The following is a 21,464-nucleotide window of genomic DNA, read 5'->3' on the forward strand; positions in this document are numbered from 1 at the left end:
ACAGCCGCCCCCCGCGCTCGGCCGCCGCCGCCGCCGCCACAGCCGCATCCCCTGCGCCGCTCCTCCTCCAGCGGCTCCCGGGCAACGCCGGAAGTCACGGCGCGCACCTGCCAAATCGCCCCGGCGGGAAACCGCTCCCCACACGGATAGGGACGCCTGGGCCCTTCCGCAGGCAGGGGCAACTCAGGGCGCTGCTGCCGACGAGGGGCGGGTCGGCTGCGACCGCGGAGAGCTAGCGGGGCTAGAGGCACAGCCGGCCGACGGGGCCGTCCCGAGTGCCAAGCGGGGCCTGCGTGGCATAGACCGCCCTCTCACCAGCTCTAACTCGCTGGTTTCGACTCCGACTTATTAACTAGCCTCTGTCACTCATCAACATGCGTTTAGTGGGCATCTCGCGAACGCCAGGCTCCATGCCAGCGCCAGGATGCAACCACTGGCGGGCCGCCGCGGCCCTGCTCTCGGATGAATGCGGGGGAAAGAGCATTCCTCAAAGCCCGACCAGGGCTGTGGCCCTCGCGAGGAGGCCCCGAGCCAGCACCAGGGGGCTCGCAAAGGCAGCCAAGGCGGGCGCGTTTACTGGAAGACCAGGACCGTTTTCATAGACGTGGATACTGGAGCCCGGAGGAACAAAAGGAACCTCCCCACTCCCGGCCACTCGGGCTGCTGTGCGGGGCTTAGGCCCTCGCGCGGGCGAAGGTAAACCAGCTAGGGGAACTGCTGCGGACGGAGCTCCGCCCGCTGCCAAGGAAGGCTTGCGGCGCGGGAGGAGATGGAAAGAATGACCCCTAGCCGCTCGAGGTGCGAGGCGCTCGGGGCGTGTCCGCGTGCGGCCGGGACGTCCCGGACGGGGCTGCGTCGGGGGCGGGGCCAGAGTCTGCCCGACCCTCCGCGGCCGGAACGCGAGAGCACCGGGCGGCGCGCAGATCGGACTGGTACGCGGTACACCACAGGCCGGACCGCCGAAGGGCGCGCGCCCGGAAGCGGCCCGTAGGCGGCAGGAGGGGCTATGGCCGCCGCTGCACTGAGGCTTGCGGCGCGCGCTGTGCGCCCGGCGAGCTGGTGAGTGCGGACACCAGCCGGATCGTGGGTGCCCAGGGCGTGCGTGGGGGAGCTGCGCACTGGCCGAGGTCTCGTCTGCGCTCCCATTCCGAACTCCTCGGACTCCCCTGTGCACAAATAGATCAGAGATGAACTAGCTCATCGTGCCTCATCCTATGGATGAAAAACGAGGACCTTGGCAGGCAAACAGGACACCCTGCCCAGCAGACATGACACCCTGCCCAAGGGCTTTGCTGTGGACGAGGAACTTTGAAAAATCTCCCACAATGACCTTGCAAGCTGTCACATCTAGTACTTCCAGGTGCCCCAGGTTTGGGGGACATCGTAGCTGTTTTTTCCCCCGTGTGAAGTGGGGTAAAATGAGATATTTATGAAACAAATCATTTATTGAAAATCCTCTGGAGCACAGTTCTACTCTGACAACACATGGGGTCGCTTGATTCCAAATCGACTTGATGGCAACTTGTTTATTGGCTTGTTTCTTTCAGGCTTCTGGGGACTTGGCAGACTCAGATTAGAGACACCCACCAGCGAGCCTCTTTGCTGTCCTTCTGGGAACTCCTTCCGATGAGGTAAACTCAGTCTTGGGCCCGACCTCTCTGGGAGTGTCAGCGGGAGATAGATACGTACAAGAACAGAACAAAAGAAGACTAATCGATATTTGGTTTGCAAAATTAAGAGCCTGCAAAGTTTCTGATAGTTAAAATTAGGTGCTTTTCAATATTCTCTATATGGAATATTGCTGTTTGTAATAAGGAAAAACCACTCAAGTAAAACATAGTTTAAATATTAGCTTTAAAGTGGTTCTTGTGTTTTGAAGAGCACAGCATAAACTTCTTTTTCTCCAGAAGCCTTTGTGTTCCCTGCCCATTCTGGCACCCTGGAGAGGGAGTAAGGAGGTGCTAGATTAAAGGTCTCTCCACCTGAGACTTTGGATGCTTTCTGGTGGCTTCAGTCACTGAAACTCGGTGTTGATGCTAGAGGATTTGATTCTTCTTAAGAATACATTATTACCATGGGAGATGTGTTCCTAAAGGAGTAAATCATACTTTGACAATGCTCTAAGATGGGGAAATTTGTTAAGAAATCCCAAAAAGTAAATAGGGGTCACTCCTACTACATGCCAGTCAAAGCATTTTTATAAATCACAAATCCATTTAAAACGTGAGTGATGAGCTTCTAAATCATTGGTTTGTTTTTTTCACTTTTCATTTTAATCCCAAAGCACACCCACACCCTAGCACTAAAGATGAGCACTTCCCCGTAATTGATACCCTACTGCATGTGAAGGTTTCCATTCCTTCCCTGGAGTTGACAGGACTCACACATTTCTCACAAGGACATTGGAGTGAAAGTAGTCAGCTGCGTTCTTTCCCACGCACAGCTCCTTCCCCCAGTGGAGAGCTCAGTACAAGTATGGGGCAGTTCATCTAATATCATGTCTCTCACCATGTTCACGAAACTGAGAAGGAAAATGTTTAACATTTGTTTTAATGCATTAGAGCAGAACCTCTTCGGAAGAAAAAGAAAGTAGATCCTAAAAAAGACCAAGCAGCAAAGGACCGTTTGAAGCGGAGGATCCGACGACTGGAAAAAGCTAGCCAAGAGCTAATTCCCATTGAAGATTTTATTACTCCTGTGAAGCTTTTAGATAAAGCGAGGTAAGGCTTCTCCTCTAGGGTTGAGGTCCTTGAATCAAAGGAGTTCCACCAACTCCAGGTAGTTCTAGCTGCAGTTCAAGCCTGTGATGGGAAAGGGTCTATTAACTTGGGTTGACTTGGCCCTGATACTGAGTCCTATTCTCCTTGGTTGTGCCTTTCGGAAGTCAGAGAAACTGTTCCTAGATGGTGCTCTTGAATGGCTTAAGGTGGGGAAGAAAGAAACCCAGATAATTGTGTGATGGTGATAAGTCCAGGTCAGATGCTTTGAGTGAGTTTGTGTCAGCACTGCTCCAGAGTTCACGCTGCTCTTTTGCATGGGGAATCCTGGCTGTGGCCGACTCAGGCAGTACTGCTGCCTTGGGTCTGCAACCCTTGCCCCCACTGGATGGTAGAAAAGCTTTAGCCTCTTGCCTTATGATTCAAATGCTCATAGTTGGTGTCTGTTGGGATTGTGTTGTGTACAGGGTTAACAGCTCTTGGATATTGTCTTTGCTGCCTTCTTGTAAGAAGTGTGTACCATTTTTAAGTAGCACCTGCCATGTGAGTGGGAGATGTCAGGTGCTTTTTTATGATACTCCAGGGTTGTGATAGGCTCTTGATTCCCTGGGATTTTGGTGCCCAACTTCATAATACCATTTCACTTTTCTTCAAAGTCACCTCTCACCAAAGGCAGTCTTTGCCTGGGGTGAGAGGAAGTGCTACCATCATCTCTCATGGCATCACTCTTTCTTGTCTCCACATAAAGCAAATGCCACTGGTTCCCAGTGTCAGCTGCAACTGCTGCCACATTCAACATTTCATTCCTTAATTTGTCAAAAACTTCTTTTTTCCCCTAAGTCCCATTCGTCTGTGACAATGGGGATGCCTGGGTCATATGCACAGTCACACAGACTCCCTTGTCACCAAGGTCCGTGCTCCCCAGCATCACACCTTTGAACTTGTGTGTTCCCAGACAGCGGCCTCAGGTGGAGCTCTCCTTTGAGGAGGCTGAGAGGAGAGCTTTGCTTCTGAAGAAGTGGTCCCTGTACAAGCAGCAAGAGCATGAGATGGAGAGGGATGCTATCAGGTCCCTGCTTGAGGCCCAGCAGGAAGCTCTGCAGGAGCTGCACCTCACATCTCCAGAGCTCCACGCAGAAGCCATCAAGCGGGACCCCAGCCTGCTCCCTTTTGAGAGGGAAGGGCCGCATTACACACCACCAGTCCCTAACTACCAGCCCCCTGAAGGCAGGTACAACAACATCACCAAGGTATACACACAGGTGGAGTTCAAGAGATAAGGCTGCAGGCGGCTGTCCTCAACATGCTGGCCTTGAGAGCCACAGTAACTAGGGTTCAAGTCTTTTCACAGAATAAGGCATGCTGTTAATAAACATAAGTTTACTCAAAACTGTCTCTGTCTTATGTTGGAATCAAGATTAATTCACCTGAGGATCCTTGGGGGTTAGATGCCACCCCACTTTGCATTTCTAACAAGTTCCCAGGCGATGCTAATGCTGCAGGCTAGAGCAATTTTGAGAACCACTAGTAGAGCAGTGATTCTCAAAATGTATTATACATAAGAATCACCCGGAGATTTTGTTAAAATGAAGATTCTGATTCAGTGTATCTGAGGTGGAAATGCAAATTCTCAGCAGGGGTTTGAACCAGAATGAACAAGTTCCCCACCAGCAGGAGACAAAATATATAGTTGATACTTTTACATATAGCATATGTATGTGTAGATGAAGGAGGCATAGGATTTTGCCTGCTGGCCAGGGGTGCAGAGAAGCAGGGCCTTCCTGGTGGGACAGGCAGAGGACATGTTGAAACGTGTCATTCGCAGAGCCAGTTCTGAGTTTTGAGCTGGGGAGAGTGGAACAAGCCAGGGATACTACTTAAGGAAGCTGCTGTGTTCCCCCAGGTTGTGAGGCCTGACTGGCAGAGGGCCTTGTCTTTTATTCAAGTGATATGAGTCTGGAAATGATGACGGTCTAGTATATAAAGATAGTCATTTTTCCTAATGATTTGCATCACAGCCTCAGAAAGGCTTCAGATTCCTAACTACCTTAGTGCAGAACTCGGAAAACATGTCATTTGAATAGGAATTTAGATGGTTTTCCTAGTATGTGGTTCATTTTTGTTTTAAAAACTTACCAGTCCTGAATAAAAACTTTGCCTAAGGATTCTTAGTCTTTTGGCTCTGCCTCTGAGACAAATCCTGAATGCAGCCACTTTCCACCTCCACTGCTTCCTCTGAGGTCCAAGCATCGTCCCCTTTTGCATCTTCTGCAGTAGCCTGCCATCTGCTCTGTCCCTTCCCCAGGGCATTCTCCAGACAGCAGCCAGAGACCTGTAAAACCTAAGCCACTTGGAGAATTGAGTTCAGATACCTGATCCCGGCCCACCCCCACCCCATCAGCATGTGGCATTTGTTCCTCAGCCTCTGTGTTGCCCTTTGCTCTGCCTTGTCTCCTGGTTTAGGCCTGGGTTCGGGGGCTGAGGCCTTCTCCGACTTCTCTGCCTAAGGTAGTGCCTGCTGTAGGCACCTAACATTAGTGCTTTTAATCCATTAGGTTGTATAATCAATCAGTGGGTCATCCCTAGCAGTTATTTTTTTATTTTGAAGTAATTATAGTTTCATGGGAGATCGCAAAGAAGTGTACAGAGAGGTCCTGTGCACCATTCCCCTAGCCTCCCTCAGCATTAACACCTTACACAACTATAGTATCAGTACCCGGAAATTGGCATTGGTGCAATCCACAGTATCTAGATATCTTGAGTTTTACCTGCACACGCTTACTTGTGTGTGTGTATAGCTCTATGGAACTTTATCACATGTGTAGCCTTGTGTAACCACCACCATCACAATAAAGGTACCACCACCACAAGACCCCCATGCCCTCCCCCATCCCTAACCCCTGGCAACCACAACCCTGTTCTCCATCTCTGTTCTTAACTTCCCCCATGTTTTTAATGGCACAGAACTGAAAATGTCAGTGCATCACACACAATACAGATAGGTACTGTCTTGTGAACTTGTTTCAACTACATATGTTGTATGTAAAAGTATAAACCCTAACTTTTCCTCACTTTTAAACATGGGAGAGGGGCATCTGAACTTTGCAGTTTGCATGTGATGCTTGGAGTTGCAGCAGCTATGTTGGGGTCCAAGGGCGGTTAGCATGGTTTTGTGCAAAGTGTGAAAGGCACTGTTCTGTCTCATTATTCATTTTCTTCATCGCACTTACCACTATTTACGGCCACTATTTTAAGTCCTTATTTATTCATGTTTAAATGTTTATATCTGTCTGCAAACTACAGCGTAAGCTCTTTGAGAGCAACTTATGTTTCAAGACCACGACCCCAGAGTCTCAAACCTTGTCCAACATGCAGTAGGCACTCAGGTGTTGTGAAGGAATGAACACATGAGTGAATGCAGGGAACATTCTGTCCAGAGAGATTATCTGTTGATGTGGAACTTATCGAGCAGCATGTGGACCGTATCGAATAGCAAAGGAAGGCAAGCAAAATGCAAAAGTGGCACTGCAGCAGGAGGATGTGAATGTCAGAGGACAGAAAAGAGCACCACATGCCCAACACGAAAGAGCCTAAACAAGCAGACCCAAGGGAGCGAGGCTCCAGCAAGGATGAGCCTACAGACTGCAGTTTCCTGGGTGTGCTGACTGGTGCCCTCAGGCTTCACCCACACCCCCAGCCTGCCCAGGAACCCCAAGGTAGCTGCTGCAACTCCAGGCCCCATATGCAAACTGCAAAGTTCAGATGTCCCTTCCCCATATTTCTCTTTAAGAGTGAGGAAAATTCTTCTAGAAGATCTCTAGCAGCCTTCTCCTCTCTCATTGGCCAAAAATGCTCCTTCTTAAACCAGCCACAGCCATGGGGAAGATGGAGATCCTATGGTTGGCTTAGACGAATCAAGGTCCCCCCTCTCCTAGGATGGTAGGAGACAAGCCTGGCTCTTCTTTACACTTACCTCTGCTATTGAAATCATATATGCACATAACACCTCCCCCCACCCCGCCACCCACAGATACACACATAGACACAGGGAGTGATTCTTGAGGTGTACAGAAGAAAACACATAAGGAGAAATTTTATTCTTGGATTTATGCCCCTTTGAAAAGATGGATTATTTTGTCCCAGAGAATGAATTAAAAAGTATTTGGCCCACCGCTGGTGGCCAGGATGGAGCCTAGCCATGAGGGAGCACGAAGAAGCAGTGGTTCTAGCTGGCAAGGAAGAGAGCAAGGACAGCCACTGGGTACCTAGCCACCTCACCACCATACCACACAGCAGGTCTGCTATGAACTGCACACTGCTAAATCATTTCACTAGCAGTAAAAGAGACCTCTTCAAAAACTAGACTTCTTGTTGGTTGATATACATACTTATAAACATCTACAAGAGTATAAGCATCCAAAATTTTAATACTGTCTGAGCACAATAATGTTAGGTGTGAAATCTAACAAATGCGCATTTAATTTTCAGCCTCTATTTCAATCAAATGTGTGAAATAGCTTTTAATTCCACATTTTCTAAAAATGACCAGGGGAAATTTTGAGGGAAAGAAACCTAAATCCATGTGTTTGGGGCTTGGGTTTTTTAAGCCAAGAATCCATGAATCCTTTTTATGCAAGGCTGTGTGTTCTGAGGCTGTGTACATTTCTTTAAAACCAGTGTCTCCAAGAGGTCTAGCTCTGAGCTTAGGAGAGAAGGAAAGCTGGCCCAGAGGTCAGGTGAACCCCTTCCTCAGTCCCACCCTGCCTCCTGGCCACCGGCTATGCCCACCTGTGACTGCTGCGAAAGTGAGGGAGTGGGCCAGAGAGGGAGCTCCATGCTTCCCAGGCCAGTGACTGGCAACACGTGGTTCACCAAGCCCAGGACATAGTGGCCTGTTTCTCAAAGACCAGGTAAGGCATTCACAGCAGCACAATTTAGCTACCTTATTCTGATCCACACGTGTCCACACGGGTCAGGGCTGTGACTCAAGAGTTTACCCGAGAATTCTAGACCTCATTTCTGCCATCTGCCATGCTGTTGTTCCAGGGGAGAAGGGTGAGCCAGCCTGCCCTGGCTGCTCACAGATAGCTGCAACGCTGCTTGGCTTCCCTGAAGCTCTGGAATGGGTCCAACTGTCTTCCAGAGTGTCACGCAGTGGGGCTCCCTGATTGCAGGTGAGGGGTGGAGCAGGTGGGGCTGGAGACGTCCTGCTCCATGTTCCAGGCCAGGTGGAGCTTATAGGCACCCAGTACAACAGGCCAGTGACAGTCCTTAGGGTTGCATGACAGCTCCATTTCAGATAGGCCGGAGGCAGCTGCAGAGGTGGCAGGCAGGGCTGCTCCTCACTCATCCTTCTCGTCCTGGGGCAGAGGAAGGTGCCACTCTGCAGGGGGGCTCCGCCTCAGGGCCCACACCAGGGCGTGCTTCTGCGCAGCCTGGACTCGGGCCCGCTCGCTCTCACAGAGGGATCGCTGTGCAAATGAGACCCCAGTCACTTCTGCCTCATGGCTGGGTCTCAGTGGCCCTGAGTGCCCTCACGAGACCCCTGTATCTCCCTCCTCCTCAGTACCCTCCCAAACATAGACGGAGAAACAAGAGCCTAGTGTACATACTGTTCTGCAACTTCGTTGCTTCCACCTAACATATCTTGGCGATTGTTCCATATTAGCACATACAGCTCTAGATCATTTTTTTTAAAAGCTACTGTGAACAACTACTATGTAAATCACCATCATTTGAATAAAATTTAAAACATCTTCTCCTGGGCCTCAAGGCTTCTTGGCTATGGTTCACCTAGTGAGTCTGGGGCAGGTTCACCTGCAAAGACTGAGACTGGAGATGCTGAGCTGTGAGAAGAGAAAAAAGTCTGAAAGAGTGGCTGTGGGAATCTGCAGAGAGGAGCCGTTGGCTGAAGGAAGAAAGATGAGACGAGACACATCCCCAGGCCTCCCTGGGAGGTTGAGGAAGGAATCGGGCAATAGGTCACTGGGCACAGCTGCATACAACAGGTCCCGCTCTGCACGTGGGAGCCTCTATTCATCCACTCTTTCAAAAACAAGCACAAGAGCAGTGCTGTCACACAAGGTGGGCCCTTGGCACATGCCAGGCACTATGCTCTTAACACATACAAGTTCATCTTCTCCACCTGCCTACTTGTCTCTCTTCCCTCAAGCTCTATTGTCTCAAATAGAAACGTTTTTGTTCTCATTTAGAAAACAGAAACGCCAAGTAAAATATGAACGGCTCCCAGGCTTCCATCTCAGGTGACAGGTAACAGCTTCCCTGACACCTTTTTATGCTCAAATTTTAGAGTTATCGTGTTTCTCTAAGGAAGGGACGATACTCTGCTGGTTGGTCTATTTCCTGCTTTTTTTCACTAAACAATACACCGTAGGTACCTTTCCATGCCAGGGTATATTACTATCCTTCTTAAAGGCTACGTGGCACTCCACCATGTAGAAGTAGTTATTTAGTCAAATGTCTACTAGTGGAATTTAGGTTGCTTTCAGTTTTTGCACAATCACAAACAATGACACAATGAGCACTTCAAACTTTTAACTGTACGCTGTTGTCCAATTCCTTTTCTAGGACAGACTTCCAGAAGTAAAACTGGGGTCAAAAGTTATGCATTTAACCTATTTAGTCAGAGTAACAGTCCTCCAGAGAGGGTGTTCCTGTTCACACTCCCAGGAACAATCCACAAGTACTCCTAACTCTCCAAACCCCTAGCAATACTTCTACATTCCACTGGGCAAAAAACACTCCTCCTGTCCTTGTAACTTGTGTATGTGGCCATTTGGTTTTCTTTTTTAATGAACTGTTTCTTCATGCTCTTTGCCCATTTTTCTATTTTGAAGTCATCCCCATTTTTCTTATTGATATATAACAACTCCTTTTTTATACCTATTAAGGTTATCAATCTCTTGCCATATAGGCTGCAAGCTATCTTTCCCAGTTTTCTGACTGTCACGTTATGGATTTATCATCACTTCCTGTTACACAGCATCTTGATTTCCCCATCAGCTTGTCTGTTCCAAAACAATCACAAACACTTGGCCAAGTTGAAATAGCCCCATTCCTGGTGGCTCCCCTTCCCCTGGGCACTCCCCATGAGCCACTGCACCCTCACCACTTCTCTCCATCCACACTTCCACCACGGACCCAAGGCACCATTAGAGTGTGGGTGCCAGGAGGGCAGGGGCTGTTCCCTTCACTCCTGTAACCCCCAGAACACCTGCCATGAAAGAAGCAAGTGATAAATATCTGCTGAATGAATGGAGAACTACAACCACCTCCTTACTGGTCTCCCTGCCCCTACACTCTCCACACCCTGGCAGTCAGGGTGATTTTTAAAGATAGAAATCAAATCATGCATGCTCCCCAGCATACTTTCAGAACAGAATCTAAACTCCTTATCAAGACTCAGCGGGTCCCTGGTACCTCTCCAACCTCATCCTCTACCCCTTCACAGCCTTCCCTCCCTCTGCTCCAGGAACCATGGCCTTGCTTCTGTTCCTCAGTCATGTCACCTAGGGCTGGGTGAAAGCTGGCTCCAGGTCGTTCAGGATTCAGCAACATCACCTCCTCCGAAGGCTGATGACCCTAATACTTGCAGGTAGCCCCTCCTCCCTCTCCAAGCCACCTCCTAGCTTGTCTCCTTCATTGTCCTTAACGCCATCTGAAAGTCCAGTTGATGTACCTATTTTTGGCATTTCTCGAAAGGATGCGGACGGGCCCCGTAGGCCTCCTCCCCACAGGGTCCCCGGTGCCTGAATCGAGGGGAGGGCTTGGCACGTGCAAGGAGCTCTACAAATATACGCAGGACGCGCCCCTGGCTGCACGCATGCTGCCTGCCTTGACGTCCCGGCGACGTGCCCCCGCTGGCCAAAGGCCACCCCCGGCCTCCCCGGCGTACCTGGGCCTCAGCGCTCCGGCGCTCTTCCCACTCGCGGCAGCTGGCCAGGTCGCGACGCCACTGCTCGCAGGTCGGCCGCTCGCCGTGGACGTAGTAGTGGTGCAGAAGGTGCCTTGCGCTGCGGCAGAGTTTCCACTCGGCGCGGTAGGCCTCGCAGGGGCGCGGCGGCTGCGGTGAGAGGAGACGCCTGAGCCGGGCCGGCGGTGCGCCCCACCCCAGAGGCCGCTGGGCTGCCCAACCCCGACCCCGTCCCGCCCAGCCCAGTGAGGGTCTGGTTAATATGGTCGCCTAGTCCGACGAGGCCGCTGCGGATCCGGGTCACGGACCACACTTACCCGCCAGTTGTTGCCGCCGTCGGCCATGTCTAGGTAAAAATCACCTAACCCCGCCTCCTCATCCCGCCAGCCAATGGAGATTGAAGAAAGCCGGCAGCCACGCGATGGACAAATAGAAGAGCCAATGAATTCATAGATACTTTGGGTTCTACCATCGCCCACCTCCTTGAGAGGCTCCAATAAACAGGAGGTCCGCATTGGGCAGCCAATAAAAGCCGGGGCCGGGGAGAGGGGCGGTGCCGGGGAGGGGGTGCGGTCGCCTCTACTGGGACACACAGTCTGGCCCCGGACCTACTGTTATCGCAGCGCCAAGAGGTGAGGAGGGGATGATGACCGCAGCGGCCCGCCTGGTGCCGGTGGGTGTCCCAGGCTGCACAGCCAGCCACGTTAAGATGGCTGTTTATGAAGCCACACGATTCAGGCCAGTTCTTTTCAACAGCTTCATTATTTTCACAAATCTCAAAGGTCCGGTTAATTTTCCTAAGCACATACTGAACATCAACTCCGTGCCAAGAACCTGCTAGGTCCTGGGACAACAGTGGTCTCACCCTGCGCGTCCACTCAAAAGGACTGAGGTGTATTCACAAGATAACTGGGGTTGGTTCAGCGTAGTATGCAGGAAGGGGTATAGGGCACAGAATAACCTCGTGGAGGAAACCGGGGCTGAGCGTTCTGAGCATAGCAACAGCCTGGTCAAAGGCATGGAGGCTGTGTCTGGCATGAAGTGAGAAGCGGGGACTTGCAAAGCTAGCGAAGGCTTGTATGTCCGGTAAGAGTGTAAACTGTTTAGAGGGCATGGGGAAATAGAACGTTTACCAACAGGAGAGATGCAATGAGGCAATAAAGGCAAAGTAAAGAAGCCAGTGGACCTGCATCAACACTCTGCAATACCTCGTATCTGGATGCAGTGGTTCTCCAACTTCTGCAGATAGAAATCATTGGCTGGGGAGTCTCTTAAAACTAGGTTGCTGGGGCCTCCCCAGGAGTGAGACTAGGTCAGACTCACTGGAGGAGAGGCCCAGAAAGCTGCTATTTTACCAAAGGGCCCACCACTGAGGTGGCTGGCCCATGGCCCAAGCTTGGAGGGACACTGTCTAAGAAGACTATAGGCCAGGGTGTAGCAGTTAATGACTATGACTTCTAATCCAGGTGACCCCACTGTGTATATCCTTAATGCTCCCACCAGAGGCCCAACAACTGGGTCTACCCGCTTGCCTAGGCAGGGGGGTGCTCGCTACAATGCCAACCAAGAGCCAGATGAGTTTCATTGCATACACAATAGATGTTGGTTACATATGACAAAAGCCAAAGGCCACATTCTTCATTATGCATATAATTCATAAAATTACAATTTGTTAGCCAATCTGATCCTGCAAATGGTGGCTGCCAATCCACTAAAGAAGGTGCCCATTTCTGCTGAGAAAACTGAGGCCCCTTTCATGGAGGGTCAGGTAGGTCACCACAGTAATTCACATCTTCCAATACCACGTCCATCACCGGTGGTCCTGACCTCTGTGATAACCGTTTGGGCCATGGGTCTGAGCCCTGATCATTGACATTTGTTGATGCAAATTCTCTCAGAGGTCACCTGGGTGGACCCTGAGGCTGGTGTCCTAGAGGAGTCATCTTTTTCTCTTCTAACTGTTGGATTAAGCCCTGTCAAAGTCAGACTTCTGCCCATAAGCAGGACAAATCCTGGCACACAGAAGGCTCCCTGCTGGGCCTCACCATCCCTACCCCAGGGGTCACAGAGCCTCATTTCTCTCTCCATCCTCCAGGAGAAACCCCAGAGAAGCACTTTTCTTAAGGCAGGATGGAAAGTGGGGCACTCGTAAGCAGGCCTTCCTCCCCTTCCTGGTCAGTGGCCCTACCACCAATCCATGTTGTTACATAAACATTTAGAGGCAGTCCAGGTTTTAGTCATTGCCTGTTTTTATTTTAAATTCTTGATTTAGAATTATTTTCTAGGAATGGAAGAGATTAAAATAATTGGATTAGCATGTCAAAAAATCTCACATTTTCGAAAGAGAAGATACTAACCAAAAATACAGACAGACCAGCAGAACTGTGGATACTTTAATACAATAAAATTGTGAGTGGGGATGTGGAAGAAGGTAAAAGAGTGTATCTTTAGTGTTTATTTATAATAATATTCACATTTGTGCTTCAACATGAAGTTGTTTTACTTTAGAACAGGTTCATTTCAGAAGCCAAAGTTATTTCCACATGAAACCGAAATAAAAGTGGGCGCTTTGTTCAAATCAGGTTTTCCTTCTGAGAAATGGCACTTAAAAAAAAAATATATCAATATGTGAAATAAAAATACCCTTTCTCAAATACTTAAATTGCAGCCAGAGTAGCAGATATTCTAGGCCAAAGGCAATGTTTTGAACGACCGACCTGGAACAAAAAAGAAAGACTAAGTAAAAAAAAAAAAAAAAAACCAGAACATGTCAATTTAGAGCAAGGCAATCCCTCCACTGGCTTTATCAGGAATGAGGGAACGCTGATCTCCCTGAGCCAGTGGCAGCCCCTGGAGGGCTGAGCATAGAGTGGCAAGGAGGTGGCTGACTACCGGAACTCACAGGCAAGTTCTTTCTCTTTCCCAATATCAAGCGCACAACTATGAAGTCCTGCTGTTCCATTTCCAGGTCCAACTTGATAATTCTAGGTTAACTCTAAACAAATCTTAAGTAACAGAGCGTTCTCTGATGCTAGTCTCATCCCTGTCAGAGCCAGTAACTAAAAGCCAATATGTTGCAATTGATTATTTTATTTTCCAATCAGGCAACAGCCCCGACTTATGGCTTTCTTCCCTTTTTACGCAATGACTGTCCTTCTCCAGAAAATGCGACGAATCTGCCTCCAGCTTCATCCTAAGTGTGAAGATAAAATACCATTTTCAGAAAGTCCTTGGAGATTTATAATAAATGTTCTATTCTGTTGACTCGTATCATCCAGCCATTTTTCTTACTTTTCCACCATTCATAATAAAAAATATTTTAAATATAAATACAAGTCGTAATTTATTACATTGAGAAAACCACAGAATCACAACTATGAGTCTACCACAGCCTTTATTTTCAGGTTGAAAATGTATCCTTTTACAAAAGCACTACATTTCCAATGTAAAGAAAATATAGAACACACCAAGAAAATAAAAGTGACTCGTTACTCCAAACCCTGTTGCCATCAAGTTGATTCCGACTCATAGCGACCCTGTAGCACAGAGCAGAACTGCCCCATAGGGTTTCCAAGGAGTGGCTGGGGGATTCGAACTGCTGACCTTCTGGTTAGCAGCCAAGCTCTTAACCACCGGGCCACTACCCTAAAAAAAGCCTTCCAGTCACTTTTTGGTATATGATTGTATAAACTGTAATTTCTTAACTAATACCCTCTAAAGGCTACAGAGACTCTGGTCACGTGTGAAACAGTCTTGTACCACTTCATGGCCCCCTCATGCCCAGGCTTTCAGAATTTTAAACTGCTATGGTGAGCTGCCTCATGTGTGTGTACACAGACCTGGCTTTTCCTAAAGTAGAGTGCATACCTAGAAGGAATTCCTGGGTTAAAGGGTATACATATTTTCAGGCTTTTATTATATGCTTACTAATTCGCACTCAAAAACATTCTATTAAGCTATTCTCCTACCAGCAGAGAAAGGACTTATTTTTTCTGATCCCTTGAAAATAGCAGGTATCTTGGCACAATGACCCATTTTCACATGCTTTTATTGCTAGTCAATCTTACACATTATCTACTGACTTTTCACTCGGGAAAAAAAGGCTTCTGTTCTCTCCAGCACATACCCTGACCACCCTGTGCCCCAACACTCATTCTGTTCCCTCCCCATCCTAATGCAGCATTTCGGTAGTTATAATTCTGTAAATGTGAGCCACAGCCCAGTCATTTAGTCTTCCTTTCCTACACAGCCTTCTGGTTTTCCTGGTGTCAAAAATGGTGTTTGGCTTCTCTCTTCTCCATCCATTCAATCACAGCAGTATTCCAGCAGAACGCTGGGGCCTTCGGCCAGCCTGTTTCTCTAGCAATGCACATGGTGGTAGGGACTCCCTGTTTTCTGGATTCTATGCCTTTCTCATTTCTTTACTTTAGTGGAGTACATCCTCTAGCACCTTACTAAGAAAGGCTGCACGAGGAGTATCTTTTTACGAGATCTTATGTGTCTGAAACTATCTTTTTCATACTCTCACATTTCACTGATAGGTGGGCTGGGTACAGAATGTTAGGCTGTAAAAATTTCCCCTCAGAATCTTCTAGATTCCTGTGTCCTACTAAGAAGCAGATGCCATTCTGAATCTGTGTGAAACCTCTTTAGGAGTGGCTCCTCTGCCCCTTTAGGGCCATTTTCACCCATGCTGAGCACTTGGGGGCCCTTCCGAGCAGCAAAAGCCTGCCCTTTGATTCAGGGAAATCGTTTCTCTGAAGATTTCTCTGTTCTCTTTCCAGAAATCTATTTGGATGTTGGCTGTGGAAATTTTTTGACTGGTCTTCACTGGGGTGAGCTGCCTAGGATTTTCTAAGGGGAACCTTGCTTTTATTAGTATCTTGAGGTCCTTTTCCTGGGCCCATCAGACTGTCCCCAGAAAGCTCCTCCAGACACCCAATTCCATAAGCACACTTGGCTGCAGTGTTCAGGAGCTAAATGGGGAAGAACACCAAGGGCATCAACACTCAGCATGCAGGCTGTCACTTATTCATTCTTCTAGTTCAGTTCTGTTAGCCACTGTGCCTGATGGCCCAAGTCTAGAGACCTTCCATTATACCTTTTCCAGAAGGTGAACCTCCAGCTTTCTCCTGCATTGCAAGGTTAGGGAAGGGTGTTGTGGTTCTGCTTTTTAACAGACATCTTGTTTTTAGACTCCATTTCTAAAGATGCCTTGGAGAGCTCTACAATCTAAACCAAATCGCCTTGCTTTTGTCCCGACAGCCAATTTGGGATTCAGCTTTCCACGGTCTATTAAGTCAGTTCCCACTTGTCCTTCTGCTCTGGGACGTCCAAAATTTTGTTGCAGCTGCCTCCTCTCCCACTGTCTTTAATAGCTTATTACCATTTACCATCTCTTTAGTGGACTTTCAGGAAGGAGTAGAGCTAAATTTGTACCTTCAATCCCGTCTTTATCCATCCATTTCTTCTTAAATATTCATTTATGAAGAAAACAGATTCAGCTTTGCTTGGCACCCCACCACTTCCTGCTGTAAATCTATGACAGTCAGCCACCAGTCAGTCAGGAGAGAGCCCCACACTGAGTCAGGCTCTGGTCTTCGGCAAGACAGGGCCTTAAGGAGGAGTCAGAAGGTGAGGTCTGCTGGGTAGACCATATTTGCTCAGCTGGGCCTGGCAGGTCCCTAACACAGTGTCAACTTGCAGCACGCTAAGGCCAGGAGAGGCTGTGAGTAGGGATGGCGTGCGCTGACAGCACAGTGGTCTCTGTTCACAAAAAACTGCCCCAAATGCCAGAGGGGACGATTTTAGTCGTCAGGAGGAGCCAGCAATGATCATGCAGCCAGGGACTGGCTGGTGACTGGTCCCAATGAGCAGCCCACCCTGAGCAGGCTCACAGTACCTCTGCCCTACTCTTAGATCCCCAAGAGTCCAATCCTTTGAAAAAAGGAACCAGGACAGTGATGAATCAGAAGTGTTGGTCCTCTAGAACACATGTCACACATAGGTGACTGCCCCACCCATGGCTGCTAAGTGAAATGGGCAACCTGCACAGGGCATGCTGGATTTTATGAACAAATTCCCATCACCCTGGAACAAGTTCTCACAAGGCAGAACTTCCCCTATGCTGACTCCTCCTGCTTCAACCTTTAGCCTTTATTCCGAGAATCAAATGAGACAGCACCAGCACCTAACAAGGGCTCTACGAACATCTGCTATATTGCTCTGATTACCACTGACTGGTGATGTCAGGGCTGTGGCACCAAGGAGCACACAAGGCCTGAAGCTAGGCGCAGACTGCCCACCACCTCTCACTGCCTTCATGATCTTGGAAAAGCTACTCAAACTGTCAGACCCACAGTCTCTCTGCCGCTAACTGGAAGCAAACTCCCTTACTTCCAGGACACCTGTCTGACAACTGCAGCACACAAAGAGTGAGCTTGGTGCCAGGCTGGTCACAGCTTCAAAGCACCAATGTCTGCCATGTGCTCAGCCCTACTCTCCCCCTTCCCTCAGCTTCCCACTCAGGGAAAAGGTGCTGCTCACAGACACTGACAGGAAGCTCAAGGTCTGCAGAGTGGACAAATACCTCACAGCAATAGTTAACAAGCTTACCAGTGGCAGAACCTGGAGTCGACCCTAGGACACTGCTCGGCCTCGGAGACTGTATGCACCCTACACAGCCTCTAGAAACCAGGAGACCAGGGATAGCAGGGCCCCCAAGACAGGCGAAAATCACAGAAACACCCTTAGTGAGAATGGTAAGAATCCGTACAGTCATCACTAGCCAATGAAACCTCTTATTACCAATGAAATAAACTCACCTCTTCAACCTTTTTGACCAGTGGACGTGAATTCCTGATGAAAGTGATTTTACCAAGTTTAAATTCATAATTGGGAATTCCTCTGTGAAAAAGACAAAGGAGGAGAAATGTCAGTTCCAGAAAAAAAAAAGACTAGAAGTCATTTTTGGGATAAACAAGAAGTGTCCTCTTGGTGGCCCTCGTTCTGGGGGTCGCCTCTGGCCAGCCCTCAGGTACGCTCAGTACCCTTCCAGGAGGGAGGCTGGCACATTCTAAGTCACTGGTTTCCTTATTCGGCATCAGCACTGTCATGCACAGGGGTCTCTGCAGGCTCTGGGCCTGACCTGCATCGGGGTCATCTAGAGGCATGACAGGCCCTCACTGTCCCTGTCCTACGTCCTCACAGATCCTCCTGGAGAGGCTGCACTGTCATCAGATTAATTTCACTCCTTACAAGACTGGGTAAAAAATGCCATTTCCAGCATCCTCTTTCAGCTCTAACACACAATAGGACAGCTGATATGTGTCATTCCCTATTATCACCATGACAGCCACCAGAGAAGGAAATCTGCTGGGAGAGTTCCTTGACAAAACAGTAGAAACATATTGAAGTGAGGCAGCTCCAGGCTCTTTGTTCTAGTGAAGCTGAGATAATGGGACCTGATCAATTCTTTAATGTCACAACACAGGAAAACAGGCAGATTACTAAATAGGAACCGAGAAGGTATGCAGTAGGAGAAAGAGGTGATCAGGTACAAATTTTGGAAGGCCACTTGGGAGCTGGCGGAGGCAGAACTGGAGAGGCAAGGGAAGCTGGCCTGCAGGGGTCCTAGAGAGAGGCAGGGGAGGCACAGATGCACTGACACACTTCCCCGGGACACACCATCCCCCGCCCAGGACATGGTGTGCTCCACCCACAAAGGAGAGCCAGCATACCCTGACAGACTCTCTGACCCACGCTTTGTCTCAGAGTAGGTAGGTGGCTGCCCTATCCAGGGGTCTGGTGCAGACTCACCCTGGATGAGGACAAAGCATCCACAGGAGTGCAGCCAGGCATCACCCACCTTTTAATGTCTCCAGGCTTGATTGGGGAGGGGCTGGGCTCTACGCCTTTCTTCTTTCCGTCCAGTCTATTTCCAGAGCCGGAGAAGGCCTAGATGGGCAATGGGAATGTCTGTGCAGCTGATCCATGAGAGCACATGTGCTTTTTGTTCAGATGACTGCAGAGGTGAAGGCAGGAGAGCGCTACACAGAACCCTCAGGACTAAAGCCCTCACTCCCTCAGCTGCTGGAGTGCTGGCAGCCGGCAGTCCTTAGCTGAAGCCCTCTCGGGACTGCTTGAGCTAAAGAGAGCCTCCTGGCCAAAGGCTATGCCCCTGCCCAGTGACAGCTCGAAGCCAGTGACTGGCTGAAAAGTTTTGGCCCCTGGCCTCTGCAGGGCCAATGCAGCTCCCACTTCCGTGGGGGGCCAAGGCCTCTGCTGTGACCACACTGCAGCTCCATTTCTTCATCCGCCCAGTCCCTGCCCATCTCCCAGCACCCCAATCCCCTGCACACCAGCCCAAACTGTTTTTCAGGAAGCCCGGTCTATGGCAGTGGAGGGTTGTGTTTGCAACTTACTTTCAAGAAGGATGACATGTTTTCAGAGAGATAAAGCAAACATGGTAACATTTGGTGAATCTAACTGAAGGGTATATATGTTTTCATTGCACGATTGCAATTTTTTGGTAGGTTAGAAATTTTTCAAATGGCAAAAAAAAAAAAAGTTGGGGCTGCCTTCCAGGGCTGTTGGGAGGCTTAAAGGAGAAGGTGGATGTAAAAGGGCTTGGTAACTGACAAAGTGCCAGAGACACATGTGAATGGATACCCAGAGGCTACAGCCCTGCTGATGTCCAACACAGTGTCACTGCTAAGGGCTTGAGGCGGACATCTGGCTCAAAGGGGCAGTTGGCACGCAGGAGCAGAGGAATTGAACACATGGCCTGCTACTCACACGGAAGCCCAGCTCTCCAGCATAGCCACTGTGGTCAGCTTCGCTGTCCTGACAGGGAGAAAAGACAGGTGAGCTTCTCAGCAGGCGAGGCCCCAGCTTTTCCCTGGAGTCGCCCACTTCTACTGCTGTTGCCATCAGCTCACAGCTAAACACATCGCTCCCCTCTGGGTGTAGGCTGGAAGATTTGCACGGAAGGTGACTGCATCAGCGTCAGCACCAGCAAAACACGAGCCTGGTGTGAACACACACTTCAAAGAAGCATTTTTATAAAACAGGGCAGGGTGCGTGGTGGTCAAGAAAACGCTGGATAAACAACTTACTGTCGACTCCTCGTGTGGGACTTGTCTTTCGGGTTCTTTGTAGCCCAAGGGAGCATCAAAGTCTACCTGTGTTTCCAAGATGAAAAATAAAATCTTGAGGCATGGCCACACACTTACGCTCCTTTATCTTTTTGCTCTTATTTGAGATAATTGCAGATTCACATGCAGTTGTGAGAAATAATACCCAGAGATCCCTTGGACACTCTGTCCAGTTTCCCCAAAGGTAACATTATACAAAATTATACTACAGTTATCACCACCAGGATATTCACATTCACACCATCCACCAATCTTATTCAGATTTCCCTAGTGTGTACATACGGTGTGTGTATTAAATTCTATACAATTTTATCACCCAAGCCAGGTCCACGTATCTACCACCACTGTCAAGATACTGAACAGTTCCAACCCAACAGGATCCCAGTCACCCTGGAATGATGTTGTCTTTTTATAACTATACCCACCTCCCTCCTGCACCCTGCCCTCATCCCTAACCCCTGGCAACCACTAATCTGTCTTCCATTTTTATCATTTTGTCACTTCACAAGAGTTATATAAATGGAACCGGACAGCATATAACCTTTAGAGACTGGCCCTTTTTTGTTCAGCATCATTCCCTGGAGATCCGTCCAGGGTGTTGTGTGTTTCAATAGTTCCTTCCTACTTAGGAAGCTGAGGAGGCTTCCTTAGCTTTTAAGAATGACATTCACTCCTTGGTAAGCATCTGCTATCACCTTTGGCCTTGAATCAGATCACAAGGTCGGTATCCTCCTCCTCCCTCTAAATAGTCCAAGCCAACTGTGTGATACTCTTCTGGGGCACTGGCCTGCAGGGGCCACCAGTGCACACGCTAGCCCCCACCCCCACCCCCCCGCAGGCCTGAGCTCACTGTGCCAGACCAAGCCACTCACGTTCATGTCACACTCAATGATGGACACAGCTTTGTCAGGTTTGGTCTCCATCACCCGCAGTTCATAGATCTGGGGGAAGAACACAGGAGTCGGTGGGGCAGTTCTGTGGCAGCTCCAGGGGTTGTCACCATTTGTCTGCTACTGAGGTTCTACCCAGTTCCTACAAACACAACATTCACACCCAAAACACCCTCCACCAGCCACCCCTCTTGCTTTGACAAGGCTGCTGTGGCACGGTGGGCAGCCTTTATGCCTGTCACTGAACAGAGGCTTTTCCCTACATGATTCAAATTAGACAAGGTATTTATACATCAAAATTTAGAAAACAGTTACAACCTTTAACCCAGAAAGCTCACTTGTAGGAGTTTATTCTAAGTAAATAATTAGCTAAGCATTCAAAGAGTAAATTCTAAGAACATTCCCTCTAACACTGTTAATAGTAGTGTATACTCATGATGCCTATCAATATAAGATTGATTAAATGAATTATATTTACTCATATATAAATAAATTATATTGAGTACGCAATGGAACACGGACCCACCAACAGGAAAAGAATTTTAAAAACCAGTCATGTTGCTGTGTGTCTAAGATGATCTCATGGATGTAAAAAATGTACGTAAAAAATACAGATGGTCTTCCGGCAAGATGGCGCTCTAGGCAGAAACACCACGCCGTCCCTCCACAACAAAGATCTGAAAAACTAAGCCAAACAGAGAATCAACAATCCTGAAACCCTAGAACATCAAATGAAGAGATAAAGAACTCAGCCGAACACCAAACGGAG

General features: G+C 48.8%; 3 protein-coding genes across 8 annotated transcripts in view; 1 reads left to right on the forward strand and 2 right to left on the reverse strand.

Annotated features, from left to right (window-relative positions):
• The first annotated feature begins 910 nt into the window (after positions 1-910).
• Positions 911-4,107, forward strand: MRPL40 (mitochondrial ribosomal protein L40). 3 transcript variants are annotated; one of them, XM_004390079.2, is made up of 4 exons: positions 911-1,059; positions 1,548-1,631; positions 2,562-2,720; positions 3,673-4,107. In XM_004390079.2, exons 1-4 carry the CDS (start codon positions 1,007-1,009, stop codon positions 3,995-3,997), a joined length of 621 nt encoding a protein of 206 aa, XP_004390136.1. In that variant the 5' UTR covers positions 911-1,006; the 3' UTR covers positions 3,998-4,107. The 3 variants fall into 3 exon arrangements, with proteins under 3 accessions (XP_004390136.1, XP_023580810.1, XP_023580809.1); XM_023725042.1 differs by lacking the exon at positions 911-1,059 and adding an exon at positions 1,109-1,413; XM_023725041.1 differs by lacking the exon at positions 911-1,059 and adding an exon at positions 1,109-1,360.
• A 2,437-nt stretch (positions 4,108-6,544) lies between these two features.
• Positions 6,545-11,029, reverse strand: CUNH22orf39 (chromosome unknown C22orf39 homolog). Its single transcript, XM_023725043.1, has 3 exons — positions 10,968-11,029; positions 10,633-10,800; positions 6,545-8,188 (listed from the first exon to the last, which is right to left on the reverse strand). Exons 1-3 carry the CDS (start codon positions 10,992-10,994, stop codon positions 8,060-8,062), a joined length of 324 nt encoding a protein of 107 aa, XP_023580811.1. The 5' UTR covers positions 10,995-11,029; the 3' UTR covers positions 6,545-8,059.
• Positions 11,030-13,393: 2,364 nt separating this feature from the next.
• Positions 13,394-21,464, reverse strand: part of UFD1 (ubiquitin recognition factor in ER associated degradation 1) — a 41,136-nt gene continuing 33,065 nt past the window's right edge. For 3 of the 4 annotated variants that reach the window (XM_023725049.1, XM_004390081.3, XM_023725048.1), the window contains exons 6-11: positions 20,678-20,746; positions 19,767-19,832; positions 19,447-19,494; positions 18,518-18,606; positions 17,475-17,556; positions 13,394-13,843 (exon numbers count right to left, since the gene is read on the reverse strand). In XM_023725049.1, coding sequence (XP_023580817.1) covers positions 13,769-13,843; positions 17,475-17,556; positions 18,518-18,606; positions 19,447-19,494; positions 19,767-19,832; positions 20,678-20,746 — 429 coding nt within the window. In that variant the 3' untranslated portion in view covers positions 13,394-13,768. The remainder of the gene's footprint in view (positions 13,844-17,474; positions 17,557-18,517; positions 18,607-19,446; positions 19,495-19,766; positions 19,833-20,677; positions 20,747-21,464) is intronic. The other variant, XM_023725047.1, reaches the window with a different exon arrangement.

This window comes from Trichechus manatus, unplaced genomic scaffold (assembly GCF_000243295.1).
Source record: "Trichechus manatus latirostris isolate Lorelei unplaced genomic scaffold, TriManLat1.0 scaffold00282, whole genome shotgun sequence".
NCBI classification, from domain to species: domain Eukaryota; kingdom Metazoa; phylum Chordata; class Mammalia; order Sirenia; family Trichechidae; genus Trichechus; species Trichechus manatus.

What these genes read in the sequence shown, in the direction of transcription:
- MRPL40 (XM_023725041.1), top strand. Translation starts at nt 1,215, where the DNA reads ATGGATGAAAAACGAGGACCTTGGCAGGCAAACAGGACACCCTGCCCA. An exon ending in TGGGAACTCCTTCCGATGAG is followed by an intron (nt 1,632 to 2,561) that starts GTAAACTCAGTC and finishes TTAATGCATTAG; the next exon opens with AGCAGAACCTCTTCGGAAGA. An exon ending in AAGCTTTTAGATAAAGCGAG is followed by an intron (nt 2,721 to 3,672) that starts GTAAGGCTTCTC and finishes GTGTGTTCCCAG; the next exon opens with ACAGCGGCCTCAGGTGGAGC.
- CUNH22orf39 (XM_023725043.1), bottom strand. Translation starts at nt 10,994, where the DNA reads ATGGCCGACGGCGGCAACAACTGGCGG. An exon ending in ACGGCGGCAACAACTGGCGG is followed by an intron (nt 10,801 to 10,967) that starts GTAAGTGTGGTC and finishes CTCTCACCGCAG; the next exon opens with CCGCCGCGCCCCTGCGAGGC. An exon ending in GCCGGAGCGCTGAGGCCCAG is followed by an intron (nt 8,189 to 10,632) that starts GTACGCCGGGGA and finishes TCATTTGCACAG; the next exon opens with CGATCCCTCTGTGAGAGCGA.